General features: G+C 41.2%; 1 protein-coding gene across 1 annotated transcript in view; it reads right to left on the bottom strand.

Annotated features, from left to right (window-relative positions):
• The window catches only part of LOC109931112 (Ral GTPase activating protein catalytic subunit alpha 2), a 313,895-nt gene that overhangs the window by 279,752 nt on the left and 7,979 nt on the right, over positions 1-26,164 (bottom strand). Inside the window, exons 3-8 of the mRNA XM_048600914.1 lie at positions 25,593-25,721; positions 11,848-11,906; positions 9,908-10,016; positions 2,822-2,932; positions 2,620-2,688; positions 2,385-2,522 (exon numbers count right to left, since the gene is read on the bottom strand). Coding sequence (XP_048456871.1) covers positions 2,385-2,522; positions 2,620-2,688; positions 2,822-2,932; positions 9,908-10,016; positions 11,848-11,906; positions 25,593-25,721 — 615 coding nt within the window. The remainder of the gene's footprint in view (positions 1-2,384; positions 2,523-2,619; positions 2,689-2,821; positions 2,933-9,907; positions 10,017-11,847; positions 11,907-25,592; positions 25,722-26,164) is intronic.

Genomic DNA, 26,164 nt, shown 5'->3' with positions numbered 1-26,164 from the left:
GTTGAAAATCTGAATTGCAAGGCTGGTCATACAGTCTTGCTGTGTTAGTGGGACTGCATTATATAAACTGTGTATACAAAGTCAGTGAGTTGATCCATGTATCCAAAATCCACTAATTTAGATGAATTCATTGTCCTCACTACACACGAGCCCTTAAGATCTTTCTGAGATAATCTCAATGGTGAGTTGCAACATCAAGATTAGTGTTCAAGCTGTTGTTTAATTATCTGTAAGCCTTTTCAAAGACGGGTGGGAAGAAATAAGTCATAACTAAAGCAAAAGAAAGGCAGTGGTGCAGCGGTAATGTCACTGGACTAGTGATCCACAGTGCCAAAGCATTGTTCTGGGAAGATGGGTCTGAATCTGAACACAGCAGATTAAGCAATCTGAAGTCAATTAAAATCTGGAGCTAAAAGCTAATCTAATGCCGACCATGTAACCATCATCAAACGCTGTACATGCCCATCCGGTTCACAAATGAGAAGGAAATCTGCCCATATGCAATTCTAGATCCACTTCAATGTGGCCCTTGGAAATGGGCAAGCCACTTAAATACTGGCCCAGCTAGCAACACACCCACATCACTTGAACAAATCAAGTGTTTGTGGACAAGAGGCAACTGGCAAAAGCTGGCATGCTGATGCTAATGCGCACACAGAATTTACATTTATCTTGGGAAACCAGATATCATGATGACAGTATAGGATGCTAATTTGGCATTGGTTGTGCCATTCTGGAGCTCATCATTCCAGCTAACACTCTCTTCATCTCTTACAGTTGGCAACATGTTCAATAGCTTTAGACTAGTTGCTCTATTCTTGCTACAAGTTTACAAGTGTCTGGTGATTCTTATTGTTGTTTTCAGTTGCAAAAACCTTGAGAGAGTCGTGTGACAGGTGCTGAAAGAGATTTTGCTGAATTCAAAGGGTCTTCCCAGACATGGGTGCACTAGTAGAAACTCCCCTTCTACAAGAACATAACTTAAATGAAGAGGCCATGCAGAAATCAATAAATTACTGAATGGCAGAGGGTGGAGAAGAAGGAGATGGAACGACAAAGACTCTCCACAGGAGGATATAAACACTCGGTGTTCATGGTGTAATTCTCAAGCTCAGGTAGACACAAATGTGAGAGATGTCTGTAATTTGGCAATAGTGATTTCACCATGATTTCCACAGCCACAATTGTAAAGTCACGATAAGACAGATACCATTTTGCCAGTGTCATGAAAGTGCGGGGGTGGGGAGAAGAGCGAGAGAAAATTCAATATAAAATATAGTGAAAAGAGTGTATTGTCACTATGCATGGCACCATTCACACTAACTCAAATTAAAATAAAAAATAAAGATAGATAACTTAAAGAGAGTCCAACTTTTCTTTCTCCACTGCTACAGCCCCGCTCCGGACTTCCCAGCCCATGCAATGCCATGCCACTGCCAGTCTCTGCTCTGGGCTACACCAGCCCATGCCATGCTGCTGCCAGGGGCCCACTCCACATGGAAGCAAGAGTCCAGACTTCACAGGCAGGCCGATTCTGCAGCTGTGCTACCTCGGAAGACGCCAGTGCTCCGCAGCTAGTCAAAGTTGTCTTCCTGCAGAAGAACTCTCTTTATCAGGTAAGTTTGAATGAAAACTAAATAAAACTGAGAAAAGAAGAAGGGAAGAAGGGAAACAAAAATAGAAAAAGCGGACAAAGAGGACAAACCCAGGCACAGGTGTCTGGAAACTGTCTATTCCGCCGCCATCTTGATTTAACTAGTAACGACACATGTTGATGGCTTATGATCATTTATCTGCAGGTAGAATTTATTCATTGTAATATATTGTAATTCTTGTTAAGTAGAGAATTCTGTCCATGCTGTCAACCTTGGTCTAGAATACAGGTAAATTGGGGAACTTTGCAAACTTTTCAAAATCCTTCATTTTTGTGACACTGCTGGGAATAGCAGTGCTTGACTTGCAGTTTGCTACCCCAGTGAGGCATAACAATTTTGCGAAGTAGTACGCTAAATAAAAGACCAAAGAACTGCAGATGTTGGAAATCAGAAACAAATTCAACATTGCTGGAAATACACAGGTTACCGAAACATTAACTCTACTTTCTTTCCACAGATGCTGATAGACCTACAGAGCTTTCCCAACTATTTCTGATTTTGTTGCAAAGTGTTAGCATATTTATATCTTAAATAAATCATGAAAAGAAGACAATGTAATCAAGTCATGATCATAATTTGTTAGAGTGATTTACTATTATACATGCTGTTCATGAAATCCTTTAATACAAGGCATTTTTCAATAATCTCTCAATTTTGTCAGTGAACGAAATGGCTTCAAGCAGTATAAGTTCTAAACTTATTTCAATTAGACAGTAAAGACATACATACCCTGTAGACATAGTCTAGTAAAGGTGCTTTGCGTGCCATTTGGTCTTCCATCAAAGTTGCACTAATAGGTTCCAGTAGTGCCTCCACAGACATTGCCATGCACCAATCCAAGAGGCAGAGCAACAGAGATACTATTAACTAAAAAGGAAAACATATAATGCAGTGCAGTGCATTAGTTACAATCATAAGTGATGCCATGCAGTTGAAAAGTAGTAACACGTAACCTCAAGCTCACCCGTTTATCTGCATCGACGGATGAGTGTTCTGCACTTGGCAGCAGAAATGCAATAGTAGCCACAAGGATCTGCATTAAAAAGTAATGTGCATTTATACCAGAGCACACAATGTATATATATTTTGTTCATATTTATCATTTTAATTCATATAGAAAGATGGCATGGTTTTCACACCCTCGATCTTCAAAGAAAGCAATTTACCTCAGCAATTTTTTTGGGAAGCTGTGATTCATACTTCTCAAGCAGTTCCATGTGAATAACCAACAGCTTTAGCATGTCACATGCCACTTCAGCAACCACTTTGTTTGAAAACTGGAGATAAACCACAAGACAGTGAAGAAATACACCAAAACTATGTTATACAAGAAATATCTGATCACTACAATCTAACCCTGAGATATCCAATACAAGTACAGTATCTCAAAAGCAACCAATTCAGGGCTGAGGCTGTGCCCAGACTTTGGACCGGGTGATTTTGTCCTTGGTCAGTCTGAGGCATATTGGGGCAGGTGGGGTCGAGGGTTGCTCGCACTACAGGAACTGACAGAGCACAAACAGCTAATTGGATGACTGGTCTGGTGTCAAACTGAATCATTACAGTACCTTGCCAAAAAGTGTTAATTTTTTTTTTTTTTTTTTTTTAAAAAGTTTTACTTGATTAAAATTGATGCATAGCACATCTTAATAATATCCAGTTTTTGGATGATGTCAATTTGTAGATAGCTGGTTTTGAAACACTGTAGAAAAAGTATTAGATTAGGGTTAAGTAAGGTTAAGGTTGCTTCAGGAGGTTTATCAATCAAAAACTAAAAACACTAGACTGACTGTACAATGCAATATCAAAAAGGATGTAATAAAAATACTTTGCATGAATGTTAACCAAAGCACATTAGAAAACCTATCAGACCTATCATTTCATAAAACCTGTCTTAACGAAAAAGCAAGCACCTATCAGCCAGAAGAATAACCTCAAAGAAAATAACTTGACAAATAATCATTGTTAAATATTTGTTATTACTGATGCCCAGGTGCTGGCCATGACTTTCATGTCATACTCAAGGTTACTACACTTCTGTGTCTATCTTCAGGTATCAATTCCTATTATATTTTCAGCTTCACAGAATACTGTAGCTTCAAATCAAACAGAATTCTTTGTCTGCATATCAGCAATTTAAGTAATGTGCGAAGAGAATCCAATTTTCAACTGTAATAGTTTGAGATCTGTTTACTGCCCAAATGGACACTCTCTCAAGGAGGCCCATGGGGGAGTCCCAGGCCAGGCCAGCATGGGGGGGTGCGGTGAGACCAGCCAAGTCCCGGAGGCGAGTTCCAGGCCAGGCTGGTGAGTCGTGGAGGTGAGGACGTGGAGGACGAGAAGCGAGGCCTCGAGATTTGAAGCCCAGCATTTTCTAGAGACTTAGCCTAGGCGGTCTGAAGGCTGGCACAGTTTTGGCAAAAAGATTAAAATTCAAGTGCTTTTTAAAATGCAAACTTCTTTATTCTTACGCTGGACTTTTATTTATGATTCTCTCAAGTCTGTAACACATACTTAAGTAATCTATACCTCGGTACACCGTACCTAAGATGACAAAGTGGTAACATAACAAACCTCTTGGACACAGTAAGGACTGCAGGTGATGGAAGGTAGAGACAACAAATGTTGAGCTAGAAAAGCACAGCAGGTCAGACAGCATCCAAGGAGCAGGAAAGTCAGTGTTTTGGGCCGAAACCTGAAGAAGGGTTTCGGCCTAAAACACTGACTTTCTTGCTCCTCGGACGCTGTCTGACCGACTGTGCTTTTCCAACTTCACATTTATTGACATTACAAACCTCTCACTGCACTCATTCGAGCACACGTGACATTAAAATCTAATTCAATTCAATGAATAGAAGTTACACCTTCATTACAATGAAATTCAGCATTATATGAATATAAACATAATAAAGCTTAATTTTTAATAACGTAGATATTTGCTTCCTGTTGAGTAGCTTAAATACAAGAAAAAAATTTCTTGTTTTAATTAACTCAGCTTTTATGGTTTACAAGTGCAGAAAAATATGCCTAGTTACATTATTTCTTGATGCCCAACACACTAATGTTCTAAATAACATTAAGAACACCAACTTCGTGTAACACTTCAGTTGCCTCAAGAAAGAGGTACCAACTGATTACAATATGGATTAGTAAGAAGTGTGGAGTTATGGTAGAAGATCAGTTATGATTTTAAAGAACAGCAAAGCAGACACAAAAGATCATATACTTTGCACTTTCTCAAATTTCCTCCATTCTTACAACAATTTTATATCAACAAAACCTTGCATTCGTATATCAACAAGGCTGAAATGTGAAAACTACCCCAAACTACCATCCTCAACCCCTTCATTGGTCTGACCAGACTTCCACCCCTCTGACCGGACTCAACTCACTTGGACTAGGTTCCTCCAGTTTCCCCTGCTCTGGGCCATAGACATTTTAATTGTCTTCAACCGGCCTTTAATAACAAATGTTAACAAATGAATTTTTAAAAATAAACCAATGGAAACCCTGTATTTGCCATTGCAGAAATGAGAGAAAAATTTAAAGCTGACTTAAAAGCTTTCTTATTTTCTCTCATGATTTCCAACTCTCTTTTTAGTTTTTTGCTAGCTTGATTCAAACAGCAACAGCAGTAGAGAATGACATTAATGCAAAAAAGAAACCCAAAGGGCTTCACAAATGTACTATTGGACAAAATCAGCCAAAGAACAATATACATGAAGGAGTGATCAAAAGGTTTATGAAACAGGTCAGGTTTAAGGGAAAGGGGAGGTTGAGCTGTGAATGGGCTTCTGGGAAAGAACCCCCAATACCACTGCATCATTGAAGAAGTGAACGTTTGAGGATTCAGAAGAGGCAACAGTTTTGGGAAGGGCATTCTGACCAGTCATCCAGAGCTTCAAACATCACCTTGGTTTCACCCTCTGCAAATGCCACCAGATGTGAATTTCTCCAGCACATTCCATTTCTATTATGTGTATATGTTCTGTGTGTGCATGCGCGTGATGGGCAAGGCCTTGAAGGAATTTACTGGCTCAGAGAGGGGTCGATTTTAACTTGAAGATAATGAAAATTATTGTAGGTCAGAAAGAAAACTATTTATCTGGATTTAATGCAAGATAGAATACAGATGACAAAGATTTGAAGGAGCTGAAACTTAATGGGCAAGACATGACAGTGTAGCATTAGTGGCAGAGGTGCAAGGCAATAACCTTACTGTTCCCCATGTTGTTATGGAGGAATCCTCTCAACCATACAGCATGGAGGCAATAAATGGTAAGGACAGTTCATAGAGAAGTAGAGTGCAAGTGGATGTCAACATTATATATAAAAGTTTATATCCATCCCTTTAGATATCATTGGCAAAGAACACCAACGGATAGGTCAAGAAATTGCTTAGAGCGGGCGGGGGGCAAGAATAGATCTAGAAACTACAGAAGTAATGGTGTACAAATGAAGAGAGAAGCCGTGGTGAGAAACTCTGGTTACTGTTTGATAGTTAGGACTGGAGCCGAATCTCTCAGTCAGATGGCACAGGACACACAATGGAAGATTATAGCATGAGCAACCATTGCAAGCTGCAGAAGAACTGAGAAGGGAAATTCTATCATGGTTCCAGCCAGAGGATAGGCATTTAGGACACTAAATGCTGTGAAAAATCCAGAAACCTAATTCTATGATTATAAAAATGTTTTAAATTCATTCTTTAGGATGGGTGTCCCCATTCCCAAATCTTCTTGAGACAGTGGTTGTCAGCAATTCTTGAAACACAGTAATTATATGGTGAAAATAATTCAACTGAGCTGATAGGGTGAAACATCTAGTGTTTTGACCCAGTAACAATGAAAGAATAACCACATACATTCATGTTGACATGGCGTGTTAACTAAGAGAGGGAATTGGAGATGATTGCCTTCTCATATGTTTGCTGCCTTTGACCTTGAAGTTGGTAGAAAGTATCAGTTTAGGAAGTGCGATGAGAAATCTTGCTGAGTACTGAAGTGCACCTTGTACACAGGATATATTGCAATTACACTACACTGAAGGTACAGTACAGAGTGAGGGAATGGATGGTTAAGGTGGTATTTTAACATTTCAGTTTAAGTGCTTTGTCTTGGATGGTGTTCATCAGATGAGTGTTATTGTTTTTGCAACATTCAGGAAAGTGGAGATTTCATCTGTGACGTAGAACGAGATTTATGAATGTTTACATTATCGTTTATCATACGTTTGAGTTTTTTTTTGAGTTAAAAACATGTGGGTTTTCTGTGTACCTGAAGGAGTTCTGTAACTATGGTTATTTCTTTTCGAACAATTTTCAGACCTAGCTTCAGAATTAATGGTATTGTGTGCACACTGGAAGGGTTTTAGGCATGCCTGAATAACAGAACTAACTACATGCATGCTGTAGTACTGAGGAATGACAAGCACAAATTTGGGATGTGTCAACAAGTTCAAGTATCTGAGAGGAAAGGAGATTGGGGATCAAGCAGTATGAAAGGGTCAGAAATAACCTCTTTTGTGTTCTTTTTCTTATTTTTATCCTTTAGGCTTATTCAACCGCTCTTAGTGTTACATCTTTAACTTTCCCATTTGCTGAAAACCTGAAAAAAATACATATATCATGCTCTACACAGTCACTGAATTAGGTTCCTTTTTAAAATAAAAAAGAAAAAAAAAATTACAGAAATGGCTTGCAGACACCCTCAGTGAGGATTCAGATTGGTCAATACCTGAACCGTTTCACTTGAATTCCATCTAAAATAGATTCAGTTGGATCTCTAAAACATTCATCTTTTTATTTTTGAAGCAATTTCTTAACATATCAAAATGACTGATCAACAAACATGCTTACAATGCTGTGAAATATAATGACATTGTTTCACAGGAACAGAAACATTTGAAAATGGGCATCGCAAACATTGATTCAAATAACGGTTAAAAAAATTTATTTCCTTAGATCTTTGTTTTCCAATGGTTTCATAGAATCCCTACAGTGTGGAAACAGGCCCTTCTGCCCAACAAGTCCACACCGAACCTCAGAGCATCCCACCCAGACGCATCCCCCTACAACCCACCTAATCTACACTTCCCTAAACACTATGGGCAATTTAGCATGGCCAATCCACCTAACCGGCACATCTTTGGTCTGTGGGAGGAAACCGGAGCACCTGGAGGAAACCCACGCAGACACTGGGAGAATATGCAAACTCCACACAGACAGTCACCCGAGGCTGGAATCGAACCCGGGTCCCTGGCGCTAACCACTGTGCCGCGCCCGTAAAGTGGATTTTTATCTAATTTATGAAACACCATACGTGATCAAGAGAACAGAGAGATGTAGTCTGAGATAACAGTGTGGAGCTGGAGGAGCACAGCATCGGGGGAGCAGGAAAGTTGACGTTTCGGGTCGGGACCCTTCTTCAGAAATGGGGGAGGGGGAAGGGAGCTCTGAAATAAATAGAGAGGTGGTGTGGGACTGGGGAAGGTAGGTGGGATGGTCATAGGTGAGTGCAGGTTGGCAGTGGTGAGAATTGGTCAGTGAGGTGGGAGAAGTGGAGAGGTGGGAGAGAAGATAGACAGGTCGTATCAGGTCAAAGAGGTGGGGACGAGAGGGAGGGTTGGTCATGGGATGAGGCCGGGGGTGGGGAGATTTTGAAACTAGTAAAGTCCACATTGAGACCATGGGGTTGTAGGCTCCCAAGGCGGAATAGGAGGTGCTGCTCCTCCAGTTTCTGGTTGGCGTTATTGTGACACTGGAGGCGGCCCAGGATGGACATGTTGCCCAGGGAGTGGGAGGGGGAGTTGAAATGGTTTGCGACTGGAAGGTGTTGTCGTTTGTCGCGAACAGAGCTCAAGTGCTCCACAAAGCGGTCTCCAAGTCTCCGCTTGGTCTCACCAATGTAGAGGAGGCCACATTGAGAGCAGCGGATACAGTCGACCACATTGGTGGATGTGCAAGTGAACCTCTGTCTGATGTGGAAAGTTTTTTTGGTTCCTTGAATGGAGGTGAGGGGGGAGGTGGAGGGGCAGGTGTAGCACTTCCTGAGGTTGCAGGGAAAGGTGCTGGGGTGATGGGGCTAGTGGGGAGTGTGGAGTGTACGAGGGAGTCATGGAGAGAGCATACTCCACGGATGGCATATAGGGGTGGGGAGGGAAATACCTCTTTGGTTGTGGGGTCAGATTGCAGGTGGCGGAAATGGCGGAGAATGATACATGTTGAATCCGGAGGTTAGTGGGATGATACGTGAGGACTAGGGGGCTTCTGTCTTCGTTTTTGTTGCGGGGAGGGGAGGGGATGTGAGGGCAGAGGTGTGGGAAATGCAAGAGATGCGGTCAAGAGCATTTTTGACCACTGAAGGGGGGACGTTGCGGTCCTTGAAATAAGAGGACTTTTGGGATGTTCGCGAGTGTAATGCCCCATCTTGGGAGCGGACGCGGCGGAGTCGGAAGAATTGGGAGTAAGGCTTCGCATTCTTGCAGGAAGGTGGGTGAGAGGAGGTGTAGTCTAGGTAGCTGTAGGAGTCGGTGGGCTTGAAATAGACATTGGTTTCAAGGCAGTCACCAGAGGTGGTCTGTCTCCATCTCTGGTGACTGCCTCGCAATCGATACCTATTTCACGTTGACAAACGACAAAACCTTCCAGTTGCGAATCATTTCAACTCCCCTTCCCACTCCCTGGGTGACATGTCCATCCTGGGCCTCCTCCAGTGTCACATGACACCACCCAGAAACTGGAGGAGCAGCACCTCATTCCGCCTTGAGAGTCTATAACCCAATGGTCTCAATGTGGACTTTACTAGTTTCAAAATCTCCCCACCCCCGGCCTCATCCCACGACCAACCCTCCCTCTCATCCCCACCTCCCTCACCTGACACAACCTGTCCATCTTCTCTCCCACCTATCCACTCCTCCCACCTCACTAACAAATTCCCACCACTGCCTAACTGCACTCACCTATCACCATCCCACCTACCTTCCCCAGTCCCACCCCTCCTCTCTATTTATTTCAGAGCTTCCTTCCCCCTCCCCCATTTCTGAAGAAGGGTCGCGACCCGAAACGTCAACTTTCCTGCTCCTCTGATACTGCCTGGCCTGCTGTGCTCCTTCAGCTCCACACGGTGTTATCTCTGAATCCAGCATTGGTGGTTCTTACTATCTCTGAGATGTAGTTTGATTTGCTTTTGTTTGTTTATTCTTGTAAGTTAACCCTTAAGTAAGATATTACACCAGACAGAATTGGTTATTACCTTAAGTGTCACCCCTAACACATTCAGTGCATCTTGGACCTGTGTGTGGTTTGTACACTGCACCAGCTCTTCACTAATCCAGATTCCAAGACTACACATCGCTATACATCTAAATCAAAAAGTAGAAACATTTTATCAGATTAGATTGAAACTTGTCTTTTGAATGTATATTCACTTTCTTTTCTCTACTTCAAGTCTTCCTAAGCCACTCACCTCACGTAGCTAAAATAATCTCAACAATTAGAAGATGCATTTAGTCAGTTTGTGCTCTTACATGGCAAAGTACTAAACCTTTACTCAGATCCTGCTTCATATCATCATTATGGAAATTAGAAACTCAGGAATCAGGCAATTAAACATACTTCACATCAATTCAATCCTAATCCATGGGCAGCACAGTGGCTTAGTGGTTAGCACTGCTGCCTCACACCAGTTGGAGTTTGATTCCACCCTTGGGCAACAGACTGATTGGAGTGTGCACATTCTCCGTGTTTGCGTGGGTTTCCTCCCACAGTCGAGGGATGTACAGGTTACGTGAATTGACCATGCTAAAATACACACAGTGTCCAGGAACGTGCAGGCTAGTTGGATTATAGGAAATGTAGGGTTATAGGGATAGGATAGGGAGGTGGGATGCTCTTCGGAGGGTTGGTGTGGACTCCATGGGCTGAATGGCCAGCTCCCACAAAGTAGGAATTCTATTATTCTAATCAATCCTTCAGCATGGCTCAAAATGAATGTCGTGCTAATGCAGTGCTGTCAACTATTTCGAGCATGTGCTGCATGAACCTAATTGAGAATCCATGTGTGGTCAATATTTTGTTTACCATTAGGAAATGCAATGTTCTTGGACATGTGATCTCAATTCTCATTTTTGCATCATATATGTGCACTTTAATCTTATTTGTATTTTTGTTCATCAACTAGTGTGACAAAAGCAAAATTAGTGTTCCTTTTTAATATCATGCGGAGTGCTTTACACTTTGATGCTCAAACATGTAGAAAACAAGTGTATTGTCTGTATGCACATCAAATTAGGGAGTATATGAGGGCTTTAAAAAGCATAAAAGATTCATGTAAATGGTTCCGGGGATGAGGTTCCTTAGGTTACATAGACAGATTGGAGATGATGGCACAGCAGTCCTTGGAGGAGAAGGGAATATTGAGAGCAGATTTGATGGACATTTTCAAAATCATGAGGGGTCTGGATGAAGCAGACAGGGAAAAACTGTTTCCATTACTGGAAGGTATAAAAACTAGAGGGTACGGTCTTAAAGGTAATTGGCAAAAGAAACAAAGGTGACATACAAGGAACAATAATTTTTGCCCTCCGTGTTTAGGATCTAAAACACACTGCCCGAGGCTGTTGAGAACAGGTTCGGTTCAGCCATTCAAAACAGAAATGGATTACTATCTGGGGGGGAAAAAAAGAACGTGCAGGGGAGAAGGCAGTGAAGTGGCACTGGGTGAATTGTTTTTAAACACAGAATTAGCATAGACACGAGCGGTTCAAATGTCCTCCTCCTGTGCAATATTCATTCTAGGATTCTGGATTATATGAACCCAGTAAGAGTTTTTCTATTAAAATGTCCACATGGGGTTAAAGTAATTTTATAACCATAACTATGACTTCACAACAATTTCTACTGAATAAAACCATGCAAGCGCATTTCTTATCCATTAGGGTATCTTAATTCACTGTTATAAAAGATGGCAATTGGAAAAAGTTACAGAATTTTCATGACAAACCTAAATCAGAAATTTAACAGCTGTTGTAAAATGTCTTTATTACTCTCAGAATTTGCAAAATGACACTAAGGCCATAAACTTTACCAAGAACTAATACTAAACTCAAGCAAGGCTTCAGTGAAACAAATACTCCATGATATTTCTTATTTCCACTTTGTATAAAGATATCGAAGTTTTTAAAAAATACTTACCGTGCAGTCTCACAGGTTTCATTCCTTGCATTTTTTATCAGAATATTTATCAAGTAATCCTAAAATTGATCAGAGTACAATATTTTAGAATAACACTTTTGGATTATTTTATATGCAGGTACAAAAATATTGTACTTAAAACTCCATTTGAAGATTAGTCAGTCTTTTTTAAGAACACAATGGCCCTTTGTCAAAAAACAAGCAAAAAATGGGGGAGTAAAATAAAATGCATATTTTTAAAATTAGAAACAAATATAGTATATTGACAGTCTGGTCCATTTGCAGACATCAGCGGTTAGCATTCTTGCCAAAAGGTAAATACGCAGGGAATGAGACTCAGAAAATAGTCAATTTAAGGAAAAGTGCTTTGAAGGAAGCAATTGACATTAAGCAGGCAAATGTCCAAAGAACAGATGCCTACTTAAAAGCACATAACTGAAGGCAATTATTTGACAGATCAAATCACTTAAAACTGTAAAGTGCATTAATGACCACAAACTTGATTAAAATCTCATGATGAAAATCATATTTCTAAAGTAACAATTTCATTTCAAAGTTACTTCCCCCATTTCTTTCATAAACCTTTGCAATGTGAAGTTAATGGGAATCCTGAGGACACTAACATTGACAGTTCAATAGTTTTTCAAATTAAAATGTCAGTAATAAAACATTGTGCACCTTACCACCTGGGCACATCAATATAAAACACCCATAAAAACATTAAACAAAATAAAAGCACAGTAGCATCAGTGGATTGAACCATTGTACAGGGTTCCACTTACTTTCTTAAATTCAAGGTTAGACATTATCCCAAGATATGAATTTAAGAATTAAAAAATTCAAAAGTGTCAGCTGATTTCAGAACCTACTGTGTACAATTTGAGCCAACAGCATTATATTGGGCAGCGTGGCAGCTCAGTGGTTAGCACTGGGTGCCTCACAGCACCCAGGGACCTGGGTTCAATTCCACCTTTGAGTGAATATCTGTATGGAATTTGCATGTTCTCCCCGTGTCTGCATGGGTTTCCTCCAGGTTTCCTCCCATGGTCCAAAGATGTGTAGGTTAGGTGAAATGGTCATGCTAAATTGCCCCATGCAATGCAGGAGAGTTACAGGGGGTCACCAGTTTAGGTGGGTTATCTATGGTAAATGCAGGGTTATAAGGATAGCGTGGGGCAAGGTGGAATGCTCTTGGGAGGGCTGGTGCAGACTCGACAGGCTGAATGTTCTCAATCTGTACTGTAGGAATTCTATAATTCATATGCAACCTCGCAAAGCAAAGCTGAAGGCTGCTCATATAAACGCTTCAATACATTTTTCTGTAAGATACTGGAGGGAGGAGAATTGTCTGAAAATACCTATGATCAAGAGGGTTTCACCTAAACTGAACAAGGGAAATCTCCTTCCAACTGTAAGCATTCAGCATTTGGAGAAAGCTCTTAGTTCTATTGATGAGTCTTTGGAATTCAGGACTACCTCTCATTAAACATTGTCAATGCGAAAACTGAAAATATTCTCTCATTCTGGGGACCTTTGATATAGTTCACTTAATTTTCTTCAACACCTCTCTTCCATTGTTACATTTAGTGGAACAGGTCAATTTGTTTTCTTTATTTCTGGCCTCACTCTTATCACTGTATCTCTAACAATGTCTTCATTTCCTACCCCAACATCTTCACTTCAGAAGTCATCCAAGAATCCCTCCCTAACCTTCATCATTAATATATATCCCCATGACAGGATTGTCAATAAACACAGAATTAGCTTCCAACGTATTGCAATCCCACCTAGCTTTATCTCTGGATCGTTATTTTCGATCTTTCTACTGCTTGCTGGATCTCAGATTGCTTATCCAACATCCAGTCTTAAATGAGCTGCAGTTCCCTCGAGCTTAATATTACAAAGGCCTAAACAAAAATCATTAGCACTCCCAAAAATTCAATCCCTTTGTCGCTCTCTCCCTGGCACAGTCTTGGCTGAAACAGAATATTAGTAAACATTGCATCCTATTCCACCCTATGCAAAGTTTAAGAGGTCATTTTCTTTCAATCATAGAAAGGCTGCTTGCTACCACTTCCATTTCCCTGCCTCAAAAGTTTAAAATTATTATTAGATTTAAATTTCTCCATTACCTTGATTCCTTAATGTCTCACGGAGGAAGAAAGCACTAGCGCTAGTTATATCTCCTACTTGCCAATGAGGAAGAAGCTGGAGAGATTGGAAGATTGAAAGATTGGAGAGAGGAATGTCCAAATGTGTTGGAATTGTGTCAGGGCTGAGGACTTCAAACAAGACTTCGCTCAGCAACAACACCCACCACTGTCATTAGACAGAGACCCATCCCTTCTCAACAGATATTATACAGGTTTAAAAGGACAATAGCGAACGAGATGAGTTTTTACAACAATCGACAGTGGTTAAATTAGGCTAGGTCACAATTAGGCGAGGTATTGTTCCAGATTTTTATTGGATTCAATTTTCACCATGTGCCATGGTGGGATTCAAACTCATGTCACCAGAACATTAGCCTGGGGCTTCATGATTACTAGTTCAGTGTCATTTCCATTATGCCACCTCTTTCGCAAAGATGTCTTCACCAAGTTTACACATTGCCACCTATGACTAAAAAGCCTTGACTGTTGTCAGAGCGTTAATACATGGTAGGTTGTGCTCCATGTTGGATTAACAGGGTGCAACTTCAAAAGCAAGACCCTACAGGAGATTTTCAAAGTACATGCCATTGACAAGAGCAGCACTACCCGCCATCAACCAGAAGATCAAAGACAGTGCAAATGATTCAACCACACTCTACATAACTGCTTGCATACCTTGCCTCCTGAGTGTAAATGGAAGTGACCAAGTACCTTCAAAAGTTGGTTTAGGTTTAAAATAGCACTCTGCCCTCGGCCACAAGCTTTCCTCCAACTCTTTTTTGGACAAGGCCCACTCCTTCTTCTGGACAATATACTTGGAGTCATCATGGCCTCTGATGTTGGGGATGGTAAGATCGATGAGTACATATACATGAGGCTAGGTCAGGTATTCGAGATGGTGTCCAACAGGACAGAGAGAGATCTGAACATAAAAAACACTGGATGATTGCAAGGCTGACAGAACTGAACCTCCAGTTGGCACAAGGGCACGCTATCACAACCGGAAATATCAGGGATTAGAATAAGATAAAGAATATCAGGAAGCCCGAACTGCACGGTCATCAAGTGGCTGATATAAATGGCCACACCTGTATTGTGGAATTGATAGCTGGAGGGCAACCTTCAGAAAACTGTTCACACAGAGGAATAGTTTGAGGTCAGAAGTTTAGGAGATGATATGGAGGCAATCAGCAGTATCACAGAAACTGAACTGTTGGTGTGTCATGGATCAAGTGAAATGGAATTTAGTAGTGATGAGGAATTCTGGAGTGGCCTGTATGTTGCAAATTCACGTGGTATATCCAACGTGGGGATGCTGACTCCCATTCTAGAATGCGAGGGATGATCCACCAAAGACAGAACCCGAAATAACTGATTCAACTTCTGAAGGTCTGACTGACTTGGACCCCAATGTGGGTGATCTGTAATAGTGCCTGAATTCTTTGGAAGGTACCAGTACAATTAACAGTCTGAGAAGATCCTCTTAAGCAACTGCTGAATGACACTTCAACCCTTACAATTAGCCGAGGTCAGTGATTCAAGAAGAGAATGCTGACAACTCCGTGCAGACATGAACATTTCAGTTGTCGTGGCAAAGTTGAACTTATTAATCATACAATTGTTTCACAAATGATCACTGTGCGCTATGTGGAGTTGCATGGAAAGCAAGTCTCGAGCAGAAAAGTACCTAATGGAACCTCTAGCTACAGGTGGTGATGGTCAGGAAGCACTTATAGCAGGGCAGCTGGAGCAATTGAATGGACTCTCCCTGGAGAAAATGGTGTTTATGGGGACCAAATCCTGATGGGGAGAAGGATCAGACAATGAATTTCCTCAAACAGATATGAGCCGTAGGCTTGATTCCATGTAAATACTGTCTTCCATTATTAACCTCAACTTCCCTCCATGTTGTAATGGCCTGATGCCAGTGGAATAAATAATCCCTGCTTCATAGTCTTTGGGCTGTGTGCTAAAATTTCATGTTACAATAATCTTTTGAGCTGCTCTAAAGAAGTTCTAATAGCAAGCACTGCAATGAAAGCCAGCTACACCCCCAAATTAAGTATCTTTGTTATTTAAAGATTAGTTGAGCTTACACGAAGTATGCTAGCTTCCTGGCCTTCTAGGAGCTGTGAAAATTAACTGGTCTGTCTGGGCACAAATATATAATCTGGCAAATGTTGAAGGTTTTGAATTAAAAGGAAAAAGACAAAAAACTGTTTATTGCACTTCAAAATAATAGTAAATGATTCTCTACATTTTTCTCAGATTATTTTCATTTATTTAAAATTCATTATTCACAGGTGTACTAGGCACTGATAAAAATGCTTTTTCTTTGTGATAAACCCACTTTCAGGTGCAAAAAATTCAAGTATAGCATTGGACCACTGAAAAATATAAAGGAGTGCTTTTTTGACACGTTACAATGGAAAGTGCCATCTGACCACAAGGGCTGAAAGCAGATTGTGTGTCCGGCAGATGAGTTTGAGGAAAAGAAACGCTTTTCAAAACTAACATTATCTTGTGTAGAATTTGTGCCTGAGTTGCCAACTGCATTCAAAGAAGAGAAACAATTCCCATTATGTCAAAAGCTCATTGCCATGTTCATACAGGGAACAGGTTAATTGTTTGCAAAACATACAAGCCATTTTTCTGGAACCTTCCTTGCTGAGGCCAGGCAGCTAGATAACAAAGTGATGTAATACAGTGTATATGAAACAAATATACTTCTGCCTTTAATAGTTACATTGAAGTCAGCAACATATCTATGAAAGCAGCTAGACTCTTATGCGTGCTCAATATGCATATTGTTAAAATGTACTTAATTTCTTCTTTTTGAAAAGCTGCATTGCTCATGTTATTTGCCTCCTGTGAAAGAATAGTTCATCTTGAAATGTACAGTTTACCAAAGGAGGTATTAGATAGTAATGATGCGACAAGTCCTTTAGGCTTGAGGCTTTAAAGTTCTCACATCTGGATAGAACTGTTTTGATTAATAATAAAGCAAGGGTAAAATGTTGTTTCATAATTCTCCCGTGAAACACCTTGGAATGTTTATTAAACTAAAAGAACTAAATACATAAGGTTAATGAGTGGGACATTGACAAGCCACACGAGAGCAGCTTGATTGGGCTTCTAAAGAACCTGCTGCACTTGCAACCTCTCCCACCTAAAAGTATGGGCAGCAGCTGAAGGGAACATAGTCTCCTCCAAATTTTCTTCCAAGTCTCACCATCTGAAATATGTTGCCATTTTTTCACGACTGTGACAAAATCCAGGAACTTCAATGGCACTGTGGGAATACCTTAGTCATTTTGACTAAAGCAATTCAAGAAGACAGTTCACCACCAACTTTTCAAAGGCAAAAATGTTGGCCTTGCCAAAACAACCACAGCCTTTGAATGGATAAAAAAAAAGTCCTCTACCTTCTGTGAACTATTTTAAAGACAGAAATAAGCAACTATTCATCTCTGATAGTTACCCGGTATTGTCAGTCCCTGGGATCACTTATTTTCCCTGCAAAGGTGAAATGTTTGATTCAAACTACATTGTTGCTGTACTGTGTACAGTATAAAATTTACAGTACGAGATTCATTACTAAAATTCAAAAATATTTAAGACATAAACCTATTACTGAAATAAAAAGATACATTTTTGACAATTCCAAGATAAATTTGGCACATTGCAATATATCGGAAAAATCTTAATAAAAATCTCATTCCAACCCTGCCAATGTGGAAATGGAAAATGTTAAGGGCAATCACAACCAACAGTGGGAAAAAAACTCATCATGACTGACAATTAATTGCACCAGTCCTTCCTTACTACTAATTCCCCTCTTCAATTTGTACTCATTACCAAATTGAATCAACTTTCCTCACATACCTGCCTAAAAGAACAAGGCACTAAACAGATCCAAACTAAAAACAATTAGATAAGATCAGATCACAGTGAGTGGAGGGCAGAAGTGATAGGGGAGGGTGTTGGCTTGGAGGAAATGGAAGAATGGGGTTTCTACCGTGGATAGCTGGGGTGAAATGGGAACCAGGAATGACAGTGGACTGGGAGAGTGGTGTCAAATTGACCCTTCCACACCTTTTAGTTTCACCCAATATCTGACGCGGAGTTGGCAACTGCAGAAAATTTGAATCTTTTTGTACTTTTTGTATCTTTGATGTTTTTGATAAATGTGTGCTATGAATATTGCTTCATGCTTTATTTGTACAAGTTCCTGGTGTGGATTATTAATGCACTCAGAAATGCTGTTTGGGTTGGAACAATTTTGAGAAGTGACTGTGAATCATGGTCACAATTGGCAATTAATGGAAGTACTGGCAAACAGATAACAGGATCCGAACATAAGATCTGAATATAACAAGAGAATATCCCTTCATGATAGCAGGGGATAAAAAGAATAAATTTGGAGAGGTTCTACACAGAAATTTTAAGCAGACGAATAACAAGAGGAGGTGTCACAAGCCAATTGTGCCACTAGAAGTTGGAGGAAAGCCTTCTTTTGTTAAATAAACCTTGTTTGCTTAATAGGGATTATCTGAATACCATTGAATTAAGTGTCTCCTTGCCCAAAATTTACTGTCAGGTCTTTGAACCTCTTATACTATGCTGAGAAAGGAATCTCGTACACAAAGCTGAACTTCAGTGGAAATTCAGTCTAATTTGAAGGTGATCTGAAAGTATTTCATCTGTCTTAGTCTTTATTTAAACTTTAAGAGGAAGATTTAGTATGAGAGAGGACCAGCCCACATAGGATACAAGATTTTTTTTTCTTTACTAGGCAGGGGATTCCTGAATGCTACTCACATGAAATTACCATTTTTTCTTTAAGTGGGGCATTTCTCCAACCACTTGCTCTCAAACTGAAACAAAAACAGAAATTGCTGAAGAAACTCAACAGATCTGGCAGCACCTGTGGAAAGAAAGCAGAGTTAACGTTTCGGATCTGGCTACCCTTCTTCAGAAGGGCCCAAAATGGTATCTTTATTTACGTCTCCATCGATGCTGCCAAATCTGCTGAGTTTCTCCAGCAATTTGTTTTTATCTTGAATCAGGAACAGAATCAAGCTTGAACACATTCACTTCTGGTTTTAATAGAAGAGTGAAAGATACATGGCCAATCTCCTCTTGAGGGACAGGTCAGATGATGAAACATTCAAATGAAGCAGTATACCTGAACTTTAACGCATTATTTTCTAAAACAAGTGGGTCCGACTTCCTCAGCCTCAGGAAACAAAAGTAAAAATAGGCAGGAAGATTTGGATCCATAAGCTCAGTGGTATTAATGTTGTTTTTGGGCTAGGAGCAGGAGTGCTGCTTGCAGGCCCAAGCATTCCTGTGATCAGTACACTTCACCAGCCGTAATATCTACACTGTCCCCACAGCTCCACTTCCTGCTCTCAATTCTCCATCAGTGACCCCTTTGCTCTTCCACCTGATCTCTAACTGTTCTCAACTTGCACTGTCACTGCATCCCTGCCAACTGTGATCATCCCCAAAAACCACTCACTGTGATGATCACCCCAATCAGATGTCCTTCTTTAAAATGCATGTCTTAAAAAAAAGGGGGAAGGTAGTAGGTTTTACTAACAATCCTTCTGGCAAGTCATTGAAGAGAGGAAATTAGAAACTCTGCCTTCCCATTGGCTAGAATGATTAAAGGATAATGAAAATCTGAAGTCAAGTCTTTAGACAATGGACCCCGCCAGGAAATAGAAACTGAAAAATGGAGCTTTTTAAATTGTTAGTCTAAAAGAAAGATAATATCAAAAAGAGGTTAGCCCAGAAGAGGAACGGAGCACGTCGATGACTATTTTTATTTAACTTTCAAGAACAAAATTGAGATGAAGTTATGTGGAATTTGCTTCGATTATTACATTGCATGTTCGCTGGCTTACTGTGAAATAAAACAGCTTAACAATTCACATCACATCAAGTGCTTCAATACTCACTTGCAGAAAGATTGAAGAAGTGCAAACACAGGCAGAGCAATACATCTAATATTCAGTTCAGATCATGCATTATCGTTCTGTTCAAGACTCGTTACTGTCCAGATAAATACTTTGAAAGCAGGTACACTATTGAACACAAGGTGGTTCGACCACTTATGGGAGCGAACATACCAGTGGGAAAGGTCTAGGCAATCCCTAAACTTATAATATGCTGTCTATGCAAAGGAGTTCCATCCTGTCTCCCAGAACAAACAATTTCATTTGAAGAGAGAGAACCAATAGGGCAATGCTTCTTCTGTACCATTAAACACATAACAAATCAGCAAATTGTGGCATTGTGGGCAAACAGGTCATACACAAGATGCAATCTTTTTAATATGCATGCATCTTAAAGAAACTGCACCATGCAACATTGCGTCATGCACAGCACAGGAGTTTTTGAGAAATAATGGAAGAAGATCATTGAACTTTACAGTTTTTGGTGTCGAGTTTACAGTTTTGTTATTATATTATGGAACTAAACTTTAACATTTCTACATGTGGAGATTTTGCTGTTCGCACAGCTGCTGTTCTGGTCTCTCAATCTTACATATTTATTACAGATATGGCACATGCTTAGCCTTTTTAAACCTGTCCAACATCCACACCATTGTAGTCCCTGAAATTCTAACATCAATCTTCTGATCTACTGCATGATTATTGGTTTCCTACAGATAAGTCAATTCCTACTTCAAAATACGCATTTGTACAGTTTTTAATGTAGTGAAGTATCATAAAGCACTTCACTGGATCACTACACAGAATATGGGAGCAGTAGAAGGTCATTCAGCCATTTAAGCCTGCTCAAACTTTCAAGATGGTCATTCCTGATCATCCGACTCAGTACCCTAATTCCTGCTTTCTCCTCAATCCTTTGATCCCCTAGGCAGAAAAAATATATATCTCTCTCCTTTGAAACATTCAAGGTTTTTGCCTCACTTTTTGTACTAGAGAATTCCACAAGTTCACCATTCTCCAAGTGAAGAAATTTCTCCTCATCTGTCATTGATGGTCTCCTCTCTATCTTTAGACTGTGACCACTGGCTTTGGTCATTGAGAACATATTTCCCACACCTACCTTGTTCAGTGCTGTTAGAATTTTATAGGTTTCCATGACATCTTTCCCACCTACTCTTCTAAACTCTAGTGAATACAGACCTAACCAATCCAGCGAGTCTTCATGCGTCAGACCTGGTATTTCAGGAACCAGTCTGGAAAATCTTCATTGCACTTCCTCAATAGCCAGAATAGCCGTCCTCAGGTTAAGGAGACAAAAACTGCATACAATGCTCCAGGTGCTAATCACAATAGCACTAAACCCCAGAAGGATATCTTAGGTCAGATGGAGAAATGATTAATCAGAGATGTAGGTTTTGAGGATCTTACAGGCAAAATGGTATGGGGGTTTTGGGAGGGCATTTCAGGTTTTAGATCCTTGGCAACTAAGACATGGCTGCCAAGGGACCAGTGATGAAACTCAAGAGTTGTGGAAAAGGGCAGAATTGGAGAGGATTTGAGAGGTAAGGAGATGCAAAGCCATTGAATGAAACAATCTCATTTCAGAATTTAAACTAAAGGCACTGCTGGACACAGGCAGTGTGGAACAGTGAACTTTTCACAAATATCCTTCAGGGAAGACAATCTGCCACCCTCACCTGGTCTGGACTACATGTGACTCGAGACCCACTGCAACATGATTGATCTCAATTGCCCTCTGAAACGGCCTAGCAAGTCACTCAGTTGTACCAATTGCAACAAAGTCTCAAAGAAATGAAACTGGACTGATTACCTGGCATCAAACTGGGCACTGGAAAAGACAATGGCAGAAACAGCCCTGTCAACCCTGCAAAGTTCTCCTCATGTAACATCTGGGGGTTAGTGCCAACATTGGGAGAGCTGCTTCACAGTCTAGTTAAGCAACAGCTTGACATAGTCATACTCACAGAATCACAACTTACAGACAATACACACACCATCACCATCCCTGGCTATGTCCTGTCCCACCGGCAGGATAGAGCCAGCAGAGGTGGCAGCACAGTGGTATACAGTCGGGAATGTGTTGCTCTAGGAGTCCTCAACATTGACTCCGGACATCATGAAGCCTCATGGTTTCAGGTTACACACGGGCAAGGAAACCTCCTGCTGATTACCATATACCATCCTCCCTCAGCTGATGAATCAGTACTCCTCAAAGTTTAGCAACATTTAGAGGAAACACTGAGGATGGCAAGGGCACAAAATGTATTCTTGGTGGGAGATTTCAAAGTCCACCACCAAGAGTGGCTTGGCAGCAGTACTACTGATCAATCACGTCGGGTCCTAAAGGACATAGTTGCCAGACTGGATCTGAAGCAAGTGGTGAGGGAACCAACAAGACAGAAAAACATACTTGACCTCATCCTTACTCATCTGCCAGCTGCAGTTGCATATGTCCATGACAGTATTGATAAGAGTGACCATCGCGCAGTCCTTGTGGAGATGAAGTCCCGCCTCCACATTGAGAATAACTTCCATCGTATTGTGTGGCACTCTCACCGTACTAAATGGGACAGACTTCACACAGACCTAGCAACTCGAGATTGGGCATCCACGAGGCATTGTGGGCCATCAACAGCAGCAGAATTGTACTCCAGCACAATCTGTAACCTCATGGCCCGGCATATCCCCCACTCAACCATTACCATCAAGCCAGGGGATCAACCCTGGTTCACTGGAGAGTGCAGGAGGGCATGCCAGGAACAGCACCAGGCATACCTGAAGATGAGGTATCAACCTGGTGAAGCCACCAAACAGATCTACTTGCATATCAAACAGCGAAAGCAGCAAGTGATAGACAGAGCTAAGCGATCTCAACCAACCAGATCAGATGTAAGCTCTGCAGTCCTGCCATATCCAGTCATGAATAGTGGTGGACAATTAAACAACTCACTGGAGGCGGCTCCACAAATATCCCCATCCTTAACGATATAAGAGCCGAAAACATCAGCACAAAAGATAAGGCTGAAGCATTTGCAGCAATCTTCAACCAGAAGTGCCGAGTGGATGATCCACCTCAGCCTCCTCCAGCATTACAGATGTCAGTCTTCAGCCAATTCGATTCACTGCATGTGATATCAAGAAATGGTTGGAGACATTGGATACTACAAAGGCTACAGGCCCTGACAAAATTCTGGCAATAGTAGTGAAGACTTGTGCTCCAGACTTGCCGCTCCCATAGCCAAGCTATTCCAGCACAATTACAACACTGGTATCTACCCGACAATGTGGGAAATTGCCCAAGTATGTCCTGTACACAAAAAGCAGGACAAATCCAACCCGCCAATTACTGCCCCATCAGTCTACTCTCAATCATCAAAGTGATGGAAGGTGTCAACAGTGCTATCAAGCAGCACCTGCTCAGAAATAACCTGTTCAGTGACGCCCAGTTTGAGTTCTGCCAGGGCCACTCAGCTCTTGGCCTCATTACACCCTTGGTTCAAACATGGACAAAAAAAAAGCTGAATTCCAGAGATGAGGTGAGAGTGACAGCCCTTCATATCAAGGCTGCATTCGACTGAGTGTGGCATCAAGGAGCCCTAGCAAAACTGGAATCAATGGGTATCAGGGGGCAAATTCTCTGGTGGTTGGAGTCATACCTGACACAGAAAGATGGTCGTGGTTGTTGGAGGTCCATCATCTTAGCTCCAGGACATCTCTGCAGGAGTTTTTCAGGATAGTATCCCAGGCCCAACCATCTTCAGCTGCTTCATCAATGACCTTCCCTCTATTGTAAGGTCAAAAGTGGGGATGTTCAGCACCATTCATGACTCCTCAGATACTGAAGCAGTCCACGTTCACATGCAACAAGATCTGGACAATATCTAGGCTTAGGCTGACAAGTGGCAAGTGACATTCGGGCCACACAAATGCCAGGCTATGACCATTACCAATAAGAGATAATCTAACCACCGTCCCTTGACATTCAATGGTGTTACCATTACTGAACGCCCACTATCAACATCCTAGGTGTTATTATTGACCAGAAACTCAACTGGACTCATAATATAAACACAGTGGCTACAAGAGCAGGTCAGAAGCTAGGAATACTGCAGCAAGTAACTCATCTCCTGACTCCTCAAACCTGTCCACCATCTATAAGGCACAAGTCAGGAGTGTGATGGAATAATCCGCACTTGCCTGGGTGAGTGCAGTCGCAACAACACTCAGGAAGGTTGATACCATCCAGGACAAAGCAGCCCGCTTGATTGGCACTACATCCACAAGCATTCACTCCCTGCACCACCGAGCTCAGTAGCAGTAGTGTGTGCCATCTACAAGTTGCACTGCAGAAATTCACCAAAGATCCTCAGACAGCACTTTGCAAACACATGACCACTTCCATCTAGAAGGACAAGTGCAACAGACATATGGGAACACCATCAGCTCCAAGTTCCCCTCCAAGCCACTCACTATCCTGACTTGGAAATATATCGCCGTTCCTTCACTGTCGCTGGGTCAAAATCCTGAAATTCCATCCCTAATAGTATGGTAGGTCAACCTACAGCAGGAGGACTGCAGGGATTCAAGGCAGCAGCTCACCACCACCACTTCTCAAGAGCAACTAGGATGGGTAAGAAATGCTGGGCAGCCAGCGACGCCCACATCCCACAAATGAATAGGGAAAAAAAAACTGACTTGGTGATAAGTTAACAGGACTTGATGCAAGTTTAGGTACAGGCAGCTAGGTTTCAGGTCAGTTCAATCATGAAGGGAGGAAGATAGCAGAGTAGTCAGGAGACTAATGGAATAGTAAAATCTGAAAGTAAAATTGATGAAAGTTTCAGCAGTACATATGGGCAATATAACATATGTTAAAAGGATAGGGGCCAAAAGTTCAGCTCAGGATCCAATGTATCAGCTAGATTGTGAATAACCTAGTTCCATCGGAGACAAATCATGGAATTGTTTGCGAGGGAATGGAATTAGCAACCAAAAATATAGCTTTGGTCTTCCTCTAATATTTAACTGGCAGAAATTCTTGCTTACTATTGGATGTTGGATAACAAGTGGAACAAATCAGAGGCAGTGGAGGGGTCAAAATTGAATGTGGTGCAGTAAAGCTAGGCATCATCAGCAAATATGTTGGATCTAAAATACTTTTGGAAGAACAGCATGCAGATGAAGTGGAGGTTGGTATACAAGTCATTACAGAAAATTATCTGGCTATGACTGGATAGCTACGAACCATGTAAAAACAATTAACACTCAAATGTTTAATAGAGAAGTGGCATTACAGGAGGAGTATGATTAACCTGGCCAAAGCCAGTAGTCATAGCCATAAGATTTGACACATAAATAGTTTGCAGTTGGCCAGTTAAAATGAGGAGCTGTTTCTCCAAAGCAAACGATTTCTACAGCTGCAAAGAAAGTGAACAACATGTAATTCTAAGAATTGCAAGGATGTCTGATTTAAATATAAGTTTAAGAGTACATGTCTAGTTAGTCACAGTAACGTAAGTTAAATTTGTCTGTAACACTAATTAACATTGCAGTCAAAATTTTTGGCACATCAACTTTTTCTCTGTTCCAGTCAGTTAACCTGCATTACCTTGATATCTTCATTCCCTGTGATGATGTCAGCAGCACCAGTTACAGGCTGTAGCAGTGACATCTGTTGGTATAGATTAGGAAAACAAACCAGAGATCCAAGAAGAATCTGTGCTTCATATCGCGGTGCCTACGGAATATACAAGATATTTTAAAACAAACAGCAGAACAATTTGGTCAAGCAAGACACAGATAATACAGGAGTACCTTGACTGCATCTCATTCCCCAACCACTATCTTGTTCTAAAGACTGATGACAAGGATTTTTCCACTAGCCAGATTCATTTGCACAGCTCCACAGCTGGCTCAACTGTGCACGACTGAGGGTTTCAGGTTCGTGGGGGCAGGAAGTAGATGGAAAATGCAATAGTCAGAGGGAATTTCATAATTAGGACAACAGCAAGGCACTTCTGTACCTGCTGAGGTGAATTAATGATGGCATGTTGCCTCCCAGTTGCCAAAGAAGTTACTAAGCAGAGATAGTAGGAACTGCTGATACTGAAGAATCTGAGATAACAAGGTGTAGAGCTGGATGAACACAGCAGGCCAGGCAGCATCAGAGGAGCAGGAAAG

The sequence above is a fragment of the Rhincodon typus genome, chromosome 9, assembly GCF_021869965.1.
Source record: "Rhincodon typus isolate 14 chromosome 9, sRhiTyp1.1, whole genome shotgun sequence".
Classification (NCBI taxonomy): Eukaryota; Metazoa; Chordata; class Chondrichthyes; order Orectolobiformes; family Rhincodontidae; genus Rhincodon; species Rhincodon typus.
Note: the sequence above shows the minus strand (reverse complement) of the source record. Positions and strands in the feature narration are given on the sequence as shown.